General features: G+C 40.4%; 1 protein-coding gene across 1 annotated transcript in view; it reads right to left on the reverse strand.

The window, feature by feature from the left end:
• HECTD2 (HECT domain E3 ubiquitin protein ligase 2) overlaps window positions 1–17,038 on the reverse strand; it is a 137,203-nt gene that overhangs the window by 92,002 nt on the left and 28,163 nt on the right. The window contains exons 5-8 of the mRNA XM_030204820.1: window positions 9,670–9,759; window positions 8,433–8,497; window positions 7,427–7,472; window positions 1,378–1,487 (exon numbers count right to left, since the gene is read on the reverse strand). Coding sequence (XP_030060680.1) covers window positions 1,378–1,487; window positions 7,427–7,472; window positions 8,433–8,497; window positions 9,670–9,759 — 311 coding nt within the window. The remainder of the gene's footprint in view (window positions 1–1,377; window positions 1,488–7,426; window positions 7,473–8,432; window positions 8,498–9,669; window positions 9,760–17,038) is intronic.

Consider the following 17,038-nt stretch of genomic DNA (forward strand, 5'->3'; position numbering starts at 1 on the left):
AAGAGGGGGCTCCACTTTGCTCCAAATCTAGTTAACTGCAAAAAGACAAAGACCTTTCCTTCTAGCCACTCCACAATATCCCTCACAAAGCTATTAAGCAGATCCAGCCTCTTGACGTCATCCTGGATGATAAGGCATTACTGCTTAATGGCCCAACAATCCTCCTGAAGAGAGGGGAAAAAAAGGATGTTGAGGGATCCCTTCCTCTCTTCGGTTTTCTGTAGAGGATGGACACCCTAGCATCTGGAACAGGCATCATATTAATGGATTTCTCCTTCCTTGACCCCTGGTGGTGTACATGCCCGTGGTCCCTCTCCCCTAGCTTTTCCTGTGCAGTGCTGGTGCTTCTATCTCCTAGTTTATGCTGCAGTTGTACACTTCATTAATCATGCTTGAATTGCATGGCACTCTATCAATACACAGTTGCATTGTTCAGTGAACAGTAAACCTCATAGTTTCATCAAAATCCAGAGTAGAGCATTGACATGAGACTGTGTTAGAAGTCAGGAGTCAGGCAAGAGAGATGAGAGAAGGATTAAGAAAGTTATTATTTATTAATGACATTTTTGCCCCACATTAGCCTGAGAGTGACTCAGGTTCAATGTGGCTTACATAACAATTAAATGAATGATTAAACAGATAAAGTACAATAAATAATGTTATAACACTGGCTTTGTAAAACATATGTGGTGAATTAACCTGGATGCAACTGTTCTTAAGGGTAGATGGATAGAGAAGAAGATTAAATCATAATTAAGTTCGTAAACAAAGAAGTGAAGATGAATAAAAATGGGTATAATTAGGGCTAGATAGGATTAGGGAGAAAAGAAGAAGTAAAATTAATTGTATGAATGGATAATGTTCAAATAGAATTCTTTGCTTTCTGAAAGGCTAAAATGAAACAAAAATGAGTTTTCAGTAGGTTTCTGAAATCATCTGTGCATTTAATTGTTTTTGGTAGAGAATTCCAAATTTTAGTACCTTGATATGAGAAACTGGCATTGTGAATTGTTTTATAGATTACATTCCCAAAATAGCGAAATACAGATTGAGATATTCTCTGGATAATGATACGGCATTACTGCTTAATGGCCCATCAATTCTGCCAACATTATCAGCAACACTCATGGATCTATAATAGTGCCAATGCAATGGTAAGACTGCAAATTTAAAAAAAAAAAATTAACAGGCCAGCCAAAAAGCTCCTTGAGCCAAAAATGGCATGCAGGCCACAGTGTGCCCACCTTATTATCTTAAGAATATTCTTGGATCACAGAACCTTTTGCTAACAGAACAAAATGAAAATCTTCCTCCAGAAAGGTGCCCAGATTTATCAATTAAATGGAGAAACAATTACTAAGGTATACTCATACTTACTTTTTAAACCAATGAATTAAGAAATGATGATCAGCTTCTGCCAAGGAGGCTGTCTGTCTTAGAAAGTGAGCATAGATGATATATGTAGACGTACTATTAAATTGAGGGTTCTGGGGGGGGAGGGGGGAGATAAAAAGGTGAACCAGTACTCAGCAACTTTTAGAGGATTAAACACAAACTCAAATCATTACAAAATACTTATAATTATCCTGTGTGTGTGTGTGTGGGGGGGGGGGGGGGGGGGTTGTTGAAAACGTTGTATATATATTATACATTTATAAAGTTGATTATTTGAAATTAAAAATATTTAATAGCAGAATAATCACAAATGTTGACAATGTAATTCAATACAGCCAACAGAGTATTTAACTAGTTCTGGAAAGACCCTGAAGGCCTACAAGGATCTTTCTTACAAAGTACAGGATTTCCTGCCTAACTGCATTACACAGGGCCCCTTCAGTCCCATGCTATAGCTTAGAGAAAACCAACATCACAAAGAGAAGCTGATGGGTATATTGGGTTAATCATTTTACCGCCAATGGAAAACATTTGTTATAGATAATTTACTTTGTTTTCTCAGAACTTGGACCGTGTTATATCAGCCACACAAGTGAAAATCCATAGATAAGGTTAGTCTTTCAACAAATAGGACAACAGAATCAAAGCCAACAACATGCAGACAATATAATTTTGTTAGATGAAATGTAAGGAAGACAAGCACAGTGAACTGAGTTGAATTCCACCACTTCTCAAGAGTGACAGAGGATACAGCAGCCAAACCTATTGTTGCACTGAGAGTCAGTATCTAGTCAGCAATGTCAAGTAAATGTGTCAGCTGAACTCCAATTCATAGCTTTGCAAATTTCCTCAATGAAGGCCAGCCTCAGATGGGTCATTGACTTTGACCCATGGATGTTATCTTAAGAGCCTTGACATGGCCTTCTAGAGTCAAAGCTGCCCAAGCATAACAAAAGGAGATGCAATCTGCTAGCTAACTGAAAATGATCTATTTAATTATAGCAATCCTAGACCTGCTACAGTGAATTAAAAAAAATATAATTGGATGGATCGTATATGGGTCTTGGCTTTCTTGCTGGGCTTTTACACCTTCTGAACACATAGCCTAGATTAAAATGTTGGAAGGATATCTGGCTACTTAAGAGTATAAAGCCAACACTGGGAACTTGGGATGAGTATGTAATACCACCCTGTTATGATGAAACAGTGTTTCAACTGGATAAGTTACTGAGGCCTGTAGTTCATTCTGTGGGCTGAATCAAGTCAGAAAAAATATGTCCCTCCATATCAAGTAAAGCCCACAAAAGTTCAAAGGCTTACAGAAGCCTTTTATCAGCTGGGTCATGGCCAGGATTAAACATGCTGGGGCATTGGGCAGAAATAAGGAAGGGACTCCGAAAGCTCAACAGGCTGTATCTCCTTTGTTAGAAAGAACTGGAGTTCCTTGTAGCAAAGGGGCCCAAGACAACTGCCATTTTCACACACACACACACACCCAACAATAGTTCTGAGCACAGTGTGAAGCTTAATAGCAGGCTATAATTGAAGCAAGTCCTCAATAAATATGATAACTAAATGCTGAACAAAGATGGGCTTTCTTTCTACATCCAGGTGATAAGAATCAAGTACTCATTAAGATTCCAAAATGGAATGGATATATCTTTTGGATCTTACTAGATATTTGTAACATGAAGCTATTGGGCTTAATGGCCATTTAATCTGACCCAGCATAGCATATTTTATAATTTAATTTTGAGGTCTGATTCTGAAAGATGTAGAAGGCAGTCAAGCAGTTTTATGGACGGCAAGAGAAAAGATACATGGCAAACTACCTCCATTTAAACCCTTTTCTGGTAGATTACTTGTTTGAAAAGAGAAGCCCCTGAAGCCTTCAAATAAAAATTTAAACAAATAATTTTAATTTTCAACATCCAGGCTGTAAGGATCATAGACTAAATGCTGCAATGAACTAGGATTGCCCCAAACTGATTATTTCCTTATAAATGCATAACAAATTTGCCTTGACCAATGATGTATTATAGTTCTTTGGGTCTTTCTATGTTTTATCAAGGTCTTCCAAATCACACTAAGATCTGTCTATCAGTAAAGGGATAAGGCATCTAATGCTCGTCTGTCTTCTGGGCTTTTTGGAGTACAAAGCAGGACCTTTCTTGCTCAGTGAGATTACAGATAGAATAAAATATTTGAGTGGGGTGTACCTAAGAGAAATCTATTTTGCAATTTTATCCTGCCTTATCTATTCAAAAGAATTGTCCTAAGTGGCTTACATTATAAACTAGACCAAAATACATCATATAGCAGGCCCAGGATGGAACAATAGTTCATGCAGCGAGAGAGATTAGGTAATGTTTTGCAAACTATCAGGGACTATAAGCAAGGAAGCATATCTGGAAGAGGTGGAACTCCTGAGACTGCAAAGGGAGGTGTGCCTGGAGTTGGAGAGGAAGATTACTGTGGAGGTTTCTGCTTGTATAGAGCTGTTAAAATTGAATACATTGATGGAATTAGATGGTTTTCAGCAATCTTTTACAAAGTATTTAAGAAGGATCCAATGGTAAATATGCTAATCCACATTTTTAAGCAAACAGTAATCGAGCTCTAAGAGTGAGTGGCAAATTTTTCCAAGGTCACTTTTTTTTTTCAATGTACATTGGCATATTTACAATTGCATCATTTCACTCTCCAGACAATACAGAAAGACTCCTGAGGCAGGCCTTTGGCTGAAACACAGTGCTGTGTAGAGCCTTCTATCAATAAAACTTGTGTCAATAAGAATTTGAAGTCTCGTTGAGTTGACCCTGGAAAACCTGGTCCACACTGTTCCTGTATCTGTGTGTTCTTTGTGGGATTTCAGGGTTCCTCCACCCCGGTGGCCTCTCTCTGTATGCTTTGAGAGGGGGGTAAATTGCCACCCACTATGAACCAGGCCTCCATTTTCATTCCCTAATCTTGGTATTAAATACAGATATGAAAATTTTGTCAGCGGTATCAACAGGGTGTTTAGCTTGGTGCTCCCAGATTTGGTGTATAGTGATCCATTATTGTCATTGTCGTCTCACACTCACCTTAATTTACACCTCCCAAACTGCAAGGGTATAAAATATAAGACCTACTATGCGTCTAGTTTCCCCTTCTTGGGCAGCCAGCTCTGGAACGCTCTGCCAAGACCCATCTGGATAATCAATGACCATCTATCCTTCAGGAAAATGTTAAAGATCCACCTCTTTAAGAAAGCTTACCCGAATGACTCTAATTAAATTCTCAAACTAGCTGTCTGATCCTGAACCTGCTGACTGTTATCCTTTTAGACTATTTCTCCCAATCTCCTTATGCATCTCCCTATATTTCCCTACCATGCCTCCAATTCATCACCTTCATTACCATTCTTTCTACTCCATACCACTTCCCTCTACCTTTCCTTACCATCCTTCCTACTCCTTAGCCTTCCCTATCTCCTTTCTGTTTGTTATCCCATCTTTGCTTTCATTTATATCAAACACTACAACTACTCATTTACTACAATTAGTAATATTCTTTTCATGACTTTGTAATTGTATTTACTATGTAAGCTGCATTGAGCCTGCAACATGTGAGAAAGCGCGGGGTACAAATGTAATAAATAAATAAATTAGGATTCATACAAGAGCAATCCTGATAGTGCAGCTCCTTGAGGAACAAGGATAACGTCCATAAGATTTTGGATTTGGTGCCTATCATATTTCTGAGATTGGATGCTGAAAGAGCCTTTGGTAGGGTGCACTAGAGTTTCATGTTCATGGCTTTGAGGCATTGGGAAATATGTGAAAACTTCCTAAGGTGAGTGCAGGTGCTATACAATATGATGGATGTGTCTATATATATATTAATGGAGGGATATCGGAATATTTTCCATTGCAAAGGGACGCTACAGACATGCCTCCTCTTGCCATCATTGTTTGCTCTAATAATAGAGCTGTTTGTGGAGAAGATCCGGAAGAATGTGGCTATCCAGGGTGTGAAGGTAAGTGAGCATGAATGCCACATTAGCCTCTGATGACAATGTGATGGTAACTCTTACTAATCCTAGGTTATCCTTGAAAATGTCTTATAGGATATTATCAAATACAGGACACTTTCCAGTCAAAGTGAATTACACCAAGTCAGAGGCCAAGAATATATCAATAGAGGAGGGGAAGTGGCAACTATTGTGGAATATTTCCCATTTCATTGCCTTGCTAAGAGCTTGTTTGACTGGGAGCCTGCTTGTTTCCATCTGCCGACCATCACTGACCCTGATGGGACATTGGTTAGCTCCACTCCTTTGGTGATATCATAAAGGCAAGACACTTATTGCTGTGGGGCTCATACTGGAGATGCCATGTGCTGGAGGATATGCGCACCAACTTTGTTGCTCTAACAAAGAAGCGTGACTAAGGATCTCCTTAGGACACTCCTTTGGGAGGAGGGTTTGGTGATTTGTGTGTTGGGTTTTTCAGTATTGCAGACAGAGCTAGTGAGTATTACAAGCATTATTGAAGTTGTTATGGGGTGAAGGAAGTATGGGAGGTTAGCATCTAAGGCAGGTTGTAGACGTGTATGTTCTGGGGTTACTACAGCACTGAAAAAAGTATGCCTTTGCTCTGGTGTTTGAGGGGAGGCAAGAAAAATAGGTTGGCCTCATTAATGCTAAGTTAGTCAGAAATAAGGCAATGGTGGTTTTTGATATGCTTAACTTAGAAAAGTTGCAAGGAGTGAAAAAGGTAGCACTAGACAAATTTTGTGCTGTATCTGGGGATCTGCACAGGTCAGAAGAGAATTACATTGAGAATGCAGCTCCACAGAGAAAGTGTTGTTTCTTATCCTGAGGTGAGACTATGGTGATGCACTTTCATTCATCCAAGCACAAAGAAAGAGTGGAAGAAGCCACCTTCCCATCAGGCCTGGTAGACAGTGGAATCAGCTTTTTTCTGTTTAGAGTCATTCTGCAATCTCCTTGGGCAGCAGGAGTGTGCAGATCATCATGCTCAAAGATTGAAGGTCACACCACAAAATATTCTTTCCTGATACAGGCAGGAATTGCAGCAACTACAGAGAGTTGTCTTTTCCAGGATACCCTTCTCCACCTCCAAATAATTATGGAGTTGATTCAATCTCTTCTCGCTCTATGTGAAATTTGAGCACAATGCTTGTAGTCTTCTTCAGTATGCTGCGGAATCAGAGAAAAGACACCTGGAACATGGTGCCTAAATTTATGTTAACATGAAATATATATTAGAAAAATATTAGCAGTATTAAACACTCCTAATGTAGCCCTATTAGTGGGCAAAACATGGCCAAGTTCTGAATATTTCTGCTGCACTCTGGAAAGGTCAGAACCCTGACTTAGGAGACTTTCATGTGTATTTTCAAAGCACAAAGTTACATAGTAACCTATGTGACTAAGTGCTTTGAAAATGAGCCCCATTATTTTATAAATGAATAAAACAAAAGAAAAATACATATTTTTCTCTAGAATGGCAAAGAATAATGCCAGACTACAGCAATATTTTTAAATTAAGGGAGACCTTAAACTTAGGTCTCTTGTCTAGAGAAGAAGAAATAAAACTAAGGAGCTGAGGAGATTGCTGCACTCAGAAAGAGCCGTTCAGAACTTTGAACTGCAATTCTGAGCCATGGGTGAGCAATTCCATCGTTTCATCCCTGCACCATCAGGTGAGGTCACCTGCTTCTGTGCCTGACTCGGTCTTGCTTATCCAAGTTTTTCTCATAATCAAAAACATATTTTTTTTTTATTTTATTTTAAATTACATTTGTACCCCGCGCTTTCCCACGCATGGCAGGCTCAATGCGAAAAAAGGGCTAAGTGGGCCCAGGGGATAGGAGCTAGGCTTTTCCAGAGCTTCTTAGGAAGTATTCCATATTGGCATCAGAGAACATCACCACCTACCTGTGTGATTAATTAATCTTGCTTATCACTGCTAAAAAGTACTTCTGTACATGTAATCAATTTTCAGTCAGATTTTAATGTTACCTGTGAAAGTATAAAGTAGGCACGAAGGTCATCTTTGGTTCGTGACCTAAGAATAAAAAGTAGAATTAAATCATAACATTTTGAGGTAGGGGTAACACAAATTTTATTCAAAACCCTAGCCTCCTAAATCCCTAGTTGATATCACATTGTTGGGTCTTTCCTGGGACAAGAAGATAGAAAACTTCATGAGCCAACAACATGGCTTTGAAATTATAGTGTAAATTGGTTTAACCTAAATTCTAACCTTTGCAAAATCCCAGGAGACAATGCAAAAAAGATCATTGTAAAATTAAATTTAAAAAGTAGTATTTTTTATGTTGAACTCAAACGTTTTAAATATGGCTTTTCATATTTATAAAAGCTGACATCAATGCAATTTTGTTAATAGATTCTACTGAATAACGAGCAGATACCCTTTTTTTTTTTTTAAGATCCTACTTCATTTGGATTCTGTACACTCACATGATTATGTGTGCGTATAATTTCCCACATAATTAGGGTGCACATATTGTGTAAAAAAATTGCCCCAAACGCCCTCCCCCCAAACTCTCCACTGGATCCTTCTGGATATTTCCCCAGCATTCTCTGACCCCCGCAGATTTTCCAACCCACCTCTAAGGGTAGAAGCAATGCCCAATCATCCAGTGCATGACCCTTAGTATTGCATTCCAATGCATCACTAGGTCTGTCTGACAAATAAGGCAATATATGAAAGAATAAAGAATCTAAACTAACAAAAATTAAAACAAGATTAATAAAAATAGACTTAGCATACTTGGGGCCACATTTACTAAGCTGAATCTAGGCGCGTTAGCATACGCACCTACACAGTTAGTGTGCGCGTGCTAATTGTAGGTGCGTTAAAAATGCTAACGTGCCTTAGTAAACAGGGCCCTTGGTTTTGCTCATTTTATATCAGAAATATATTTGTAAGAGCAACCAGTTATAGTACATACAAACTGCAATATCAAAAAAGTACATGCACAAAAAATATATTAGTTAATACCCTTTCCATTCCTGTAATAGACTGTTAATGATTCCCTTCAGGACAGATTTCTGGATATCTTGAGGCTGCAGAAATAATAAACAGTTCATAAAAAGCCTGCATCTATAACTCCTGAAATAATTTTTATTTTAAATTGTTACATGGATTTTGTCTCCTCCCCCTGATATGTTACTTTTCTCTTTTCTTTTCTGCCTTCTCATAGATGACAATCCAAGTGGGGTTGTAATCAAGGTGTGTAAAAGGCGGGCTTTTACGGCATCTTGAACTACTATGAGAGTTACCAACCTGCAGTATTTCAGTTCCACAGGTTGCTGATTCCTGTGTAAAAAGATTAAAGTTGTATGTGAGCCACCTCACAAGCAGCATTATTCTATCGTTCCGAGAGTATCAGGCGACCAAGTTGTGGTCCAATGCTCCTGGGAACATATTAAAGGGGTTGACGACAATACAGAATAGGCGAGTCCAGAGTGCCCCCCTCCCACCAAACAAAAAGTACCTCTAGTGGTCTCCCCATTCTGAAGGCACCCCCGATTGAAGAAATCCTTCCCCCCTCCTGGAAGTTCCCCTAGGCCTCCCTCATCCCAAAGGACCCCTAGGCCTACCTTTATAAAATTCCTGGGAGTGATCCCCAGTTGCTCCTGCTCTTGCCAGCACCATCATTCAAGATGTCACTGGCAACCCCTGGCGGTAGCCTTGTGGTACATCTTCTAGGATTATCTTTTGTATAAGGGCAAAGACCTTAATTGATGCTTTCATTAGGGCACCTAACAGCGTAGTGCCCTTTAACACAGGTTGACAGGCTAATAACGTGGGTTAGTGCCCTAATGTACATTGATAACTATCCCCCTAAATCTCTCCAACTGTCAACTTTAGCTTCAATAAGACAAGACCAATAATCCATACAACTTAACTTGCTAAATTTAAAAAAACAAAACACTAGAACAAATAAAGACGCACAAAAAAAGCATGAAAATGTTAGTGAAACCTGGAACATGAATAACTGGAAATGGTTCTCAGGCAGGGAGTGATTATAAAACTGAAACTCTAAAACTTTTGAGGGCCTCCAGCAGTGCAGTTTAGACTGCTGGGAAAATAAAAGGGTTTATCAAAAATGAAAGGCATGCCATCAATTACTTCTTAAGATTCTGAAGATATCAAAAACCAATAGGGTAAATGGCTTTTGGAAATTGCTCCCACATTGCTCTACTACAATCATATTTAATTTTGTGATACTTACAATCTGTAGTAAGGCATCATAGACAACATTCAAAAATGTTGTATTCACACCACAGTCTTCAGTGGAACTAACTGGAGAATTTACATCCCTCTGCAAATTTGATCATAGAACAATGTTTTAACACACGTTACTTTACTAGTGTTCCCATCTTTAATAGCTTCCTATAGATTAATGCTTTTTAAGTTTTTTTTTCATAAATGATTTTCTCAATAGCTACTGAGTACCAAGAAATGAACATCACATAGTAAAGACTGATAAAATGTACCCTTTATAACCTCATTCATATCCAGTTAGTAATAGCTGTGATAACTAGTCACAATTCTATAGTTAAAGAATTACATAGTCTCAATTTGCTATAAAAACATTATGGCAACATTTAGGGAGGAAATTATCAATATGAGATATTGTTAAGATGGGTTATTCTGACATCCAACTCATGCTATTTTAGCATAGGCCTCATCTATGCAATGAGATCTAGAGGGGCATTTTTGAAAGAAATGTCCAAGTTGCGATTTGGACGTCTTTGCAAAACGTCGAAATCCAGGGGCGGGGAAAACCGTATTTTCGAAAAAAGATGGATGTCCATCTTTCATTTTGAAAATACCATTGGAGACGACCAATTCCAAGGACGTCCTTAAATTTGGACGTCTCTGACTTTCAGAAATTTTTGAAACCAAAGACGTCCAAGTCAAAAATGTCCAAATGCAAGCCATTTGGACGTGGGAGAAGCCAGCATTTCTAATGCACTGGTCCCCCTGACATGCCAGGACACCAACCGGGCACCCTATGGAGCACTGCAGTGGACTTCATAAAATGCTCCCAAGAACAAAGCTCCCCCCCCCAAAAAAAACCCAACTACAATAGCCCTTACGGGTGAAGGGGGGCACCTATATATGGGTACAGTGGGTTTTGGAGAGATCGCTATTTTCTCCACAAATTTAACAGGTAGGGTGGGTATGGGCCTGGGTCCACCTGTCTGAAGTGCACTGCAGTACCCATTAAAACTGCTCCTGGGACCTTCATGCGCTGTCATGCACCCAAGTATGACATCTGAGGCTGGCACGAAATATTTTTAAAGGTGTTTTTTGAGGGTGGGAGGGGGTGTGACCACTGAGGGAGGGGGAGGTCATCCCCGATTCCCTCCGGTGGTCATCTGGTCATTTCGGGCACCTTTTTGTGCCTTATTCATTAAAAAAAAGTCTGGGTGAAAATGTCTGTGTTTGTCAGGGACATCCTTGCTTTTTTCGATTATGGGTCAAAGACGTCCAAATGTTGGCATGCCCAAGTCCCGCCTTCGCTACACCTTGGACATGCCCCCTTGAAATTTGGACGTCCTTGCAACGGACTGCAGTTGGAAATGCCCAAAATCGGGTTTCGATTATACCGATTTGGATGTCTCTGTAAGAAGGACGTCCATCTTCCGATTTATGTTGAAAGATGGATGTCCTTCTCTTTCGAAAATGAGCCTGCTAGTAACTAATAACTTGGGTTAACAGTAAAATAACCTGTCTTAATGGTAGCCCATACTAATAGCTTCCCTTTTGAGTCAATGAAGAAGAAAACCCTTGCGTTCTATTTAGTATAGCATATTTAATGGAAAAATTATGTCTTACATAGAAAAATCAAAAACTCAAAAATTAACCAACTGCTGGAGAGCAAGAAAACAGAAACTAATCCAAAATAAGTCCTTTAAAATACTAATCCTCAAGGCTTCAACTCCTGGTCTGCCAATCCCTCAAAAATATTTTTAATTGTTTAACTTAATGATTTGTCTTGCCCTCCATCTGATTGCACTGCATTGGAAAAATAATCAGCTTGTTTCATTTCATGAATGGTGGAACCTGCTGTGTTCATACAGGCGATATGAGGAAATAGCTGCCATAAGTGTTGGTCATGTCTAGTACTTTTATAAAGCATGGTCACTGCTGTAAAAGGGAATTAACTTCCTAATAGTATGTTTGTATATGCTCATAGGCGGTCGGTGGCCCAACTGTTTGGGGAGGCTAAAGGGGGTGGGGTTAGGGGTGGGGCCAGGGGCAGGGCTTACATCCATAACTGTCTGACAACATAGAAAAAAAATAAGTAAAAAATAAGTCACAATTAATACCTTTTATTAAATTTAGATATTAAATATGTATCGTATGTCAAAGAATAAAGTGGTTGCTCAAAGCATGTACTAACCACAATTGCTCAACTGCAAAACACTATGCACAAATTTGTGCAAAAACACACTCATAAACCTTACTGTACCATAACACTGGGCAGACCCTAATAAACCAATATACCACCCATACGGAAAATGCAGACCGTCAACAATATGAAACAAGGGATCATAATATCACAATTCTCATGTAGAGCCACAAAACACCCTTTTAGGGTGTAAAGTGTTCACAATTAGCTCCTTTTATGAATGACTATATGTAGATCCTTCAAGAGGTAGTGTGTCATGGTTTTGGCTCTAAAACCCTTTCTGATGATTTGGTGCCACCTCAGTAAGGCCAATACACAATCTCTCCACTGCAAAACACTATACACAAACTTGTGCAAAAGCACACTCATAACCTTACCAAACCATAACAGTACTAATTCCAAGGACAGGACAAGCTACAATCTTATGCATGGAAAGGCAGCACTGTAATTACACCGGGCTCTAAAACACCAGTGCACAACCTAGTGAAACAAAAAAAACCCCAAAAAGGGCTGAAAATACTGCACGCTAGCAGAATACTGCACCTTGATCACATGAAAAACACATGACACAACAGATTTGAAGGCAAAATACTGAACTGGAAAGTTACCTCAAGAAGTCAGACTCAGCATGCAGCAATACTAGAAAAATTAAAACTTACATGCAAAACATCACAGATGCACATTTCCAAAAGCTGACATATTCCAGTTAATAAATTCTGAATAAAATACTTTTTTTCTACCTTTGTTGTCTGATCATTTAGTTTTTCTATTCGCTTTGGTCCCAGTGTCTTCTGTTTTATGCAGCGTCTTCTTTCCATTTGATATTTTTTCTCTCACCATGTCCACCATCCTCCTGTGTCCTTATGCGTCCTGTCTACCATCTGTAGCCCTGTCCCTATCCTTCAGTATCCTGATCCAGCTCTTAAATTCAACAGTTTTCCCTCCATCCATATCCAGCATTTCTCCTCACTCCCCTCCATCCATGTGCATATACTTCCCTCCCCTCCATCCATGTCCAGCACCTTCCCTTCTTTCTCTCCTACCCTTCCATCCAGTGTCATCCCTCTTTCTCTCTCCATCCTTCCACCCATTACACTCTCCCAATCCTTCCGTCCATTGTCTCCCTCTAGCTCCCCTTCCTTCTAGACAGTTCTCTCTCTTGACCCTTTTCCATTCAGCATGTCCTCTCTCACCCCATCCTTCCAGTGTCTTTCCTTCCCTACCAGCGTCTTCCTTCATTCTGCCCCCTCCTTCCAGCATTTTTCCTCTTTCTCCCTCCTTTCATCCAGCCAGCATTTCTCAGTCTGACAGCTAGGGTCTCCCCCAGTTTCTCCCCAGCAGCTTCTCTCTCTCTCTCCTGCCCATGTCCCCTCTTTCTCTCCCCATCTCTTTCTGGCTCTCCCCTGCTTTTTTTCCATGTCCCTGGCTCTCCCCTGCTCCTTTCCATGGCCCCTCTTTCTCTCCCTATCGCTCTCTGGCTCTCCACTGCTCTTATCCATGCCCCCTGGCTCTCCTCTGCTCTCCCTCTCTCTCCTGCTACCATTTCCCACCAGTGACCACGTTCTCTTCTCTCCCTCTGGCCCGGGCCTCTTTGCTGTAGCACTGACAGAAGAAGAAAAAGAAGCGCGGGGCCGCAGCAGCCTTCAGACATGCGTTGTCGGCTCTGCTGGTCCTCTGCCCCTGGAATGGGAAATTGACATCACGGGGCAGAGACCGGCAGAGCCGACAGCGCATGTCTGAAGGCTGCTGCGGCCCCGCTTCTTTTTCTTCTTCTGTTATGCTGGCTGTGGACAGTAGCGACGGCAGCAGATCGTATGTCTCGTTCCTTGCTGCTGCTGCGCTGCTCAACAGAAGCGGGCAGCAGAAGATTTCGTCCAGAGTGTTGTCTCCGAGTCCGGCTGCATTTAGAGAAGGAGGTAGGCGGGGCCGCGGGGAAGGTCACAGCTGGGTTGGGGAGGCTTAGCCTCCCCAAGCCTCTTATACAGGGCGCCTATGTATATGTTGTTCTACTTTATTTTTATCAACCCACTGTCACATTTATTTTTTTTTATTTCAATAATATATGCAGATGTATGTTTCTACAAATATTGTATTGTTTAAAATTAATAAAGTTTGAAAAAAACAAAAGAAACTAATCCAAAAAAAAAATTTGCTTTAAAGGTTGACTCAAACTCATAATATGCAGAAAATAACAAAAATATTTAAACAAATTGAAACCTCCTCAACCGCCTGGGATGCCTACAAAGATGGCCAACCCCCAAAGCGGCTTCTATCACTGGTTTCAAACACCCTCCGAACCAAACTGCAAAGGAAAACAACTCCCTAATGGAGAAAAAAAACCTTTTGCAGACAAAAATACAGAGGGGAATAAGAAACTCATCTAACACCCTTTCTGTGAATGGCTGATGTGTCTGGCACTGGCTCCCCTATAAAAGTGACAAAAGAATATCGGCAGCCTTATGGCAGCGTAAAATTCACCTGGCCTGTCTTCAAGAGACCCGGCTTTCTGACTCTGAGCATGCCAAATTATGCACGATTGTGTCAGGGAGCTGGTGGCTGCATTTTCTGGAGAACGAAGGGTGGGGGTGCTTTGGCATAATTCTGTTATCCTTGTGGTTAATGTTTACTAAACAAATGGAGGCTTTTCCATGGTCATGATTTTTTTTTTTAATTGAATGCATCCACAAATCTTGGTCTCTGGGTAGCTTTCCTAATTTTCTTTTTCAGGATTTTAACATGGCCATGGATCCTAGTCTGCATAGATTGCCTGCGACCTCCCAAAAAGTTAATCTCCAATCTCGCTTCCAGTTTGGATGTAGTGGACATTTGACATACACTTCATCCCTTAAAGAAGGGATTTACACACTTCGCTAGAGCCCATAATGTGGCCTCCATCTTGGTTTGCTCAAGTCTTAAAGGCTGAAATTAAGGAACCTGTGATATCAGATCACTCTTGGTTTGGAAGCAGATACAGGGGGCAGAGGTGTATCAATTCGCGCCTTGTTTGACCTTTCCAAAATATCTCTATGGAGATCATGCTCTTCAAAAATACTTGTTGGAAAAAAGTGGGATGATTTTTGTCACAATAATGCTGCACATCGGGATGACCCGCTTCTTTTAAACTGCTAAAGTAGTACTGTGGGGTGACAAAATCGCTTTTGTGGTATGGAGGCACAGGGAATTTAACCAGGTTATTTTAACTCTGTCTAGAGCTCTGACTCAAGAACATAGAAAATATATAGGTAATTCTACTCTGGCCCATAAAGCTAGTTTTTTTGTGGCTCAAGCTGCTTTAAATGTTAAACTGCATGAGTGTGCGAAGTGGGCTCAAAATTATATACAAGCTTCATTCATGTACATGGGAATTAAGCAGGCACCCTGTTATCTAGGTTGATACATTCCTGGTTAGCCCCAAAGCTGATTAGTTCAATTTATAATGGTGAGGGCAATTTGTGTGCAGACCATAAAGATATGGCCACCTATTTTTCTGATTTTCTTTCCATAATTTATAGTCTGCTGAACAGCCTGGGGATACTCATCCGTGGTTTGGACGGTCTGTCTACCCTCACTGAAATGGAGTTGGATTTGCTTAATATTCCTATTACTGATGGTGAGAAATGAGTGGCGATTCATTCATTGGCCCTGAATAAATCTGCGGGCCCTGATGGGTACACAGGGGAATATTACCATTTGTTGGAATCTCAAGTGGCCCCTGTATTGGAATCTTTTTTTGATTAAGTTATATAAATGGAGGTTTTTCCATCGGAGGCTAATCATGCACCGATCACTTTAACTCCCGAAGCTGAATAAGAATCCCAATTATGTTTCATCTTACCATCCAATCTCGTTATTGAATGTCAATTATAATATTTTGGCTAAGCTTATGGCCTTGCGGCTTAATACTATGTTGCCGCGTTTGATGCGCAAAGATCAAGTTGGCTTTGTGCGAGCTAGACATTCTGTTTACAATGTTAGAAAAATTGTCTCAACTTGGGAATACTGTAATCTGCATAGGCTAGAGGCTTTTACCTTGCACTGTGACGTCAAAAAAAGCCTTTGATTTAGTCTCTTGGCCCTTTCTTTTTCAGGCTCTTGATGATTTGGGGTTTTGGGGGTATTTTTTGCAGGGTGACTGTGCTCTTTATCATCAACCCACTGCTGCCCTATTGGTGAGTGCTTTCTTCCGCCTTTGTTATCCACTGGGGGATTTGTCAGGGATGCCCCCTTTTTATTATTTGTTTTGTTTTTTGAACCCTTATTGAGTAACATCTGACAACATCCAGATATTCATGGGGTCAAGCTTTGAGACTCTTGTTGAAATCCATTGTGTTTGCGGATAACTTCTTTTTTTTTTAACCAAACCCTTGTACTTGGTCCCCACTTCTTCTTCAGCTTATTGAGGAATTTGGAGAGGAGACAAAATTCAGGCTCAATTATCATAAAACAGTGGGCATACCAATTAATGTTGCTGGGGAAGCCTTTAAATAAGTACATAAGTAATACCACACTGGGAAAAGACCAAGGGTCCATCGAGCCCAGCATCCTGTCCACGACAGCGGGCAATCCAGGCCAAGGGCACCTGGCAAGCTTTCCAAACATACAAACATTCTCTACATGTTATTCCCGGAATTGTGGATTTTTCCCAAGTCCATTTAGTAGCGGTTTATGGACTTGTCCTTTAGGAAACAGTCTAACCCCCTTTTAAACTCTGCCAAGCTAACTGCCTTCACCACGTTCTCCGGCAACAAATTCCAGAGTTTAATTACGCGTTGGGTGAAGAAAGATTTTCTCAGATTTGTTTTAAATTTATTACACTGTAGTTTCATCGCATGCCCCCTAGTCCTAGTATTTTTGGAAAGCGTGAATAGACGCTTCACATCCACTTGTTCCACTCCACTCATTATTTTATATACCTCTATCATGTCTCCCCTAAGCCGTCTCTTCTCCAAGCTGAAAAGCCCTAGCCTTCTTAGTCTTTCTTCATAGGGAAGTCGTCCCATCCCCGCTATCATTTTAGTCGCCCTTCGCTGCACCTTTTCCAATTCCACTATATATCTTTCTTGAGATGCGGCGACCAGAACTGAACACAATACTCAAGGTGCAGTCGCACCATGGAGCGATATAACGGCATTATAACATCCTCACACCTGTTTTCCATACCTTTCCTAATAATACCCAA

Source organism: Microcaecilia unicolor, chromosome 5 (genome assembly GCF_901765095.1).
Source record: "Microcaecilia unicolor chromosome 5, aMicUni1.1, whole genome shotgun sequence".
In the NCBI taxonomy this organism is placed as follows: Eukaryota; Metazoa; Chordata; class Amphibia; order Gymnophiona; family Siphonopidae; genus Microcaecilia; species Microcaecilia unicolor.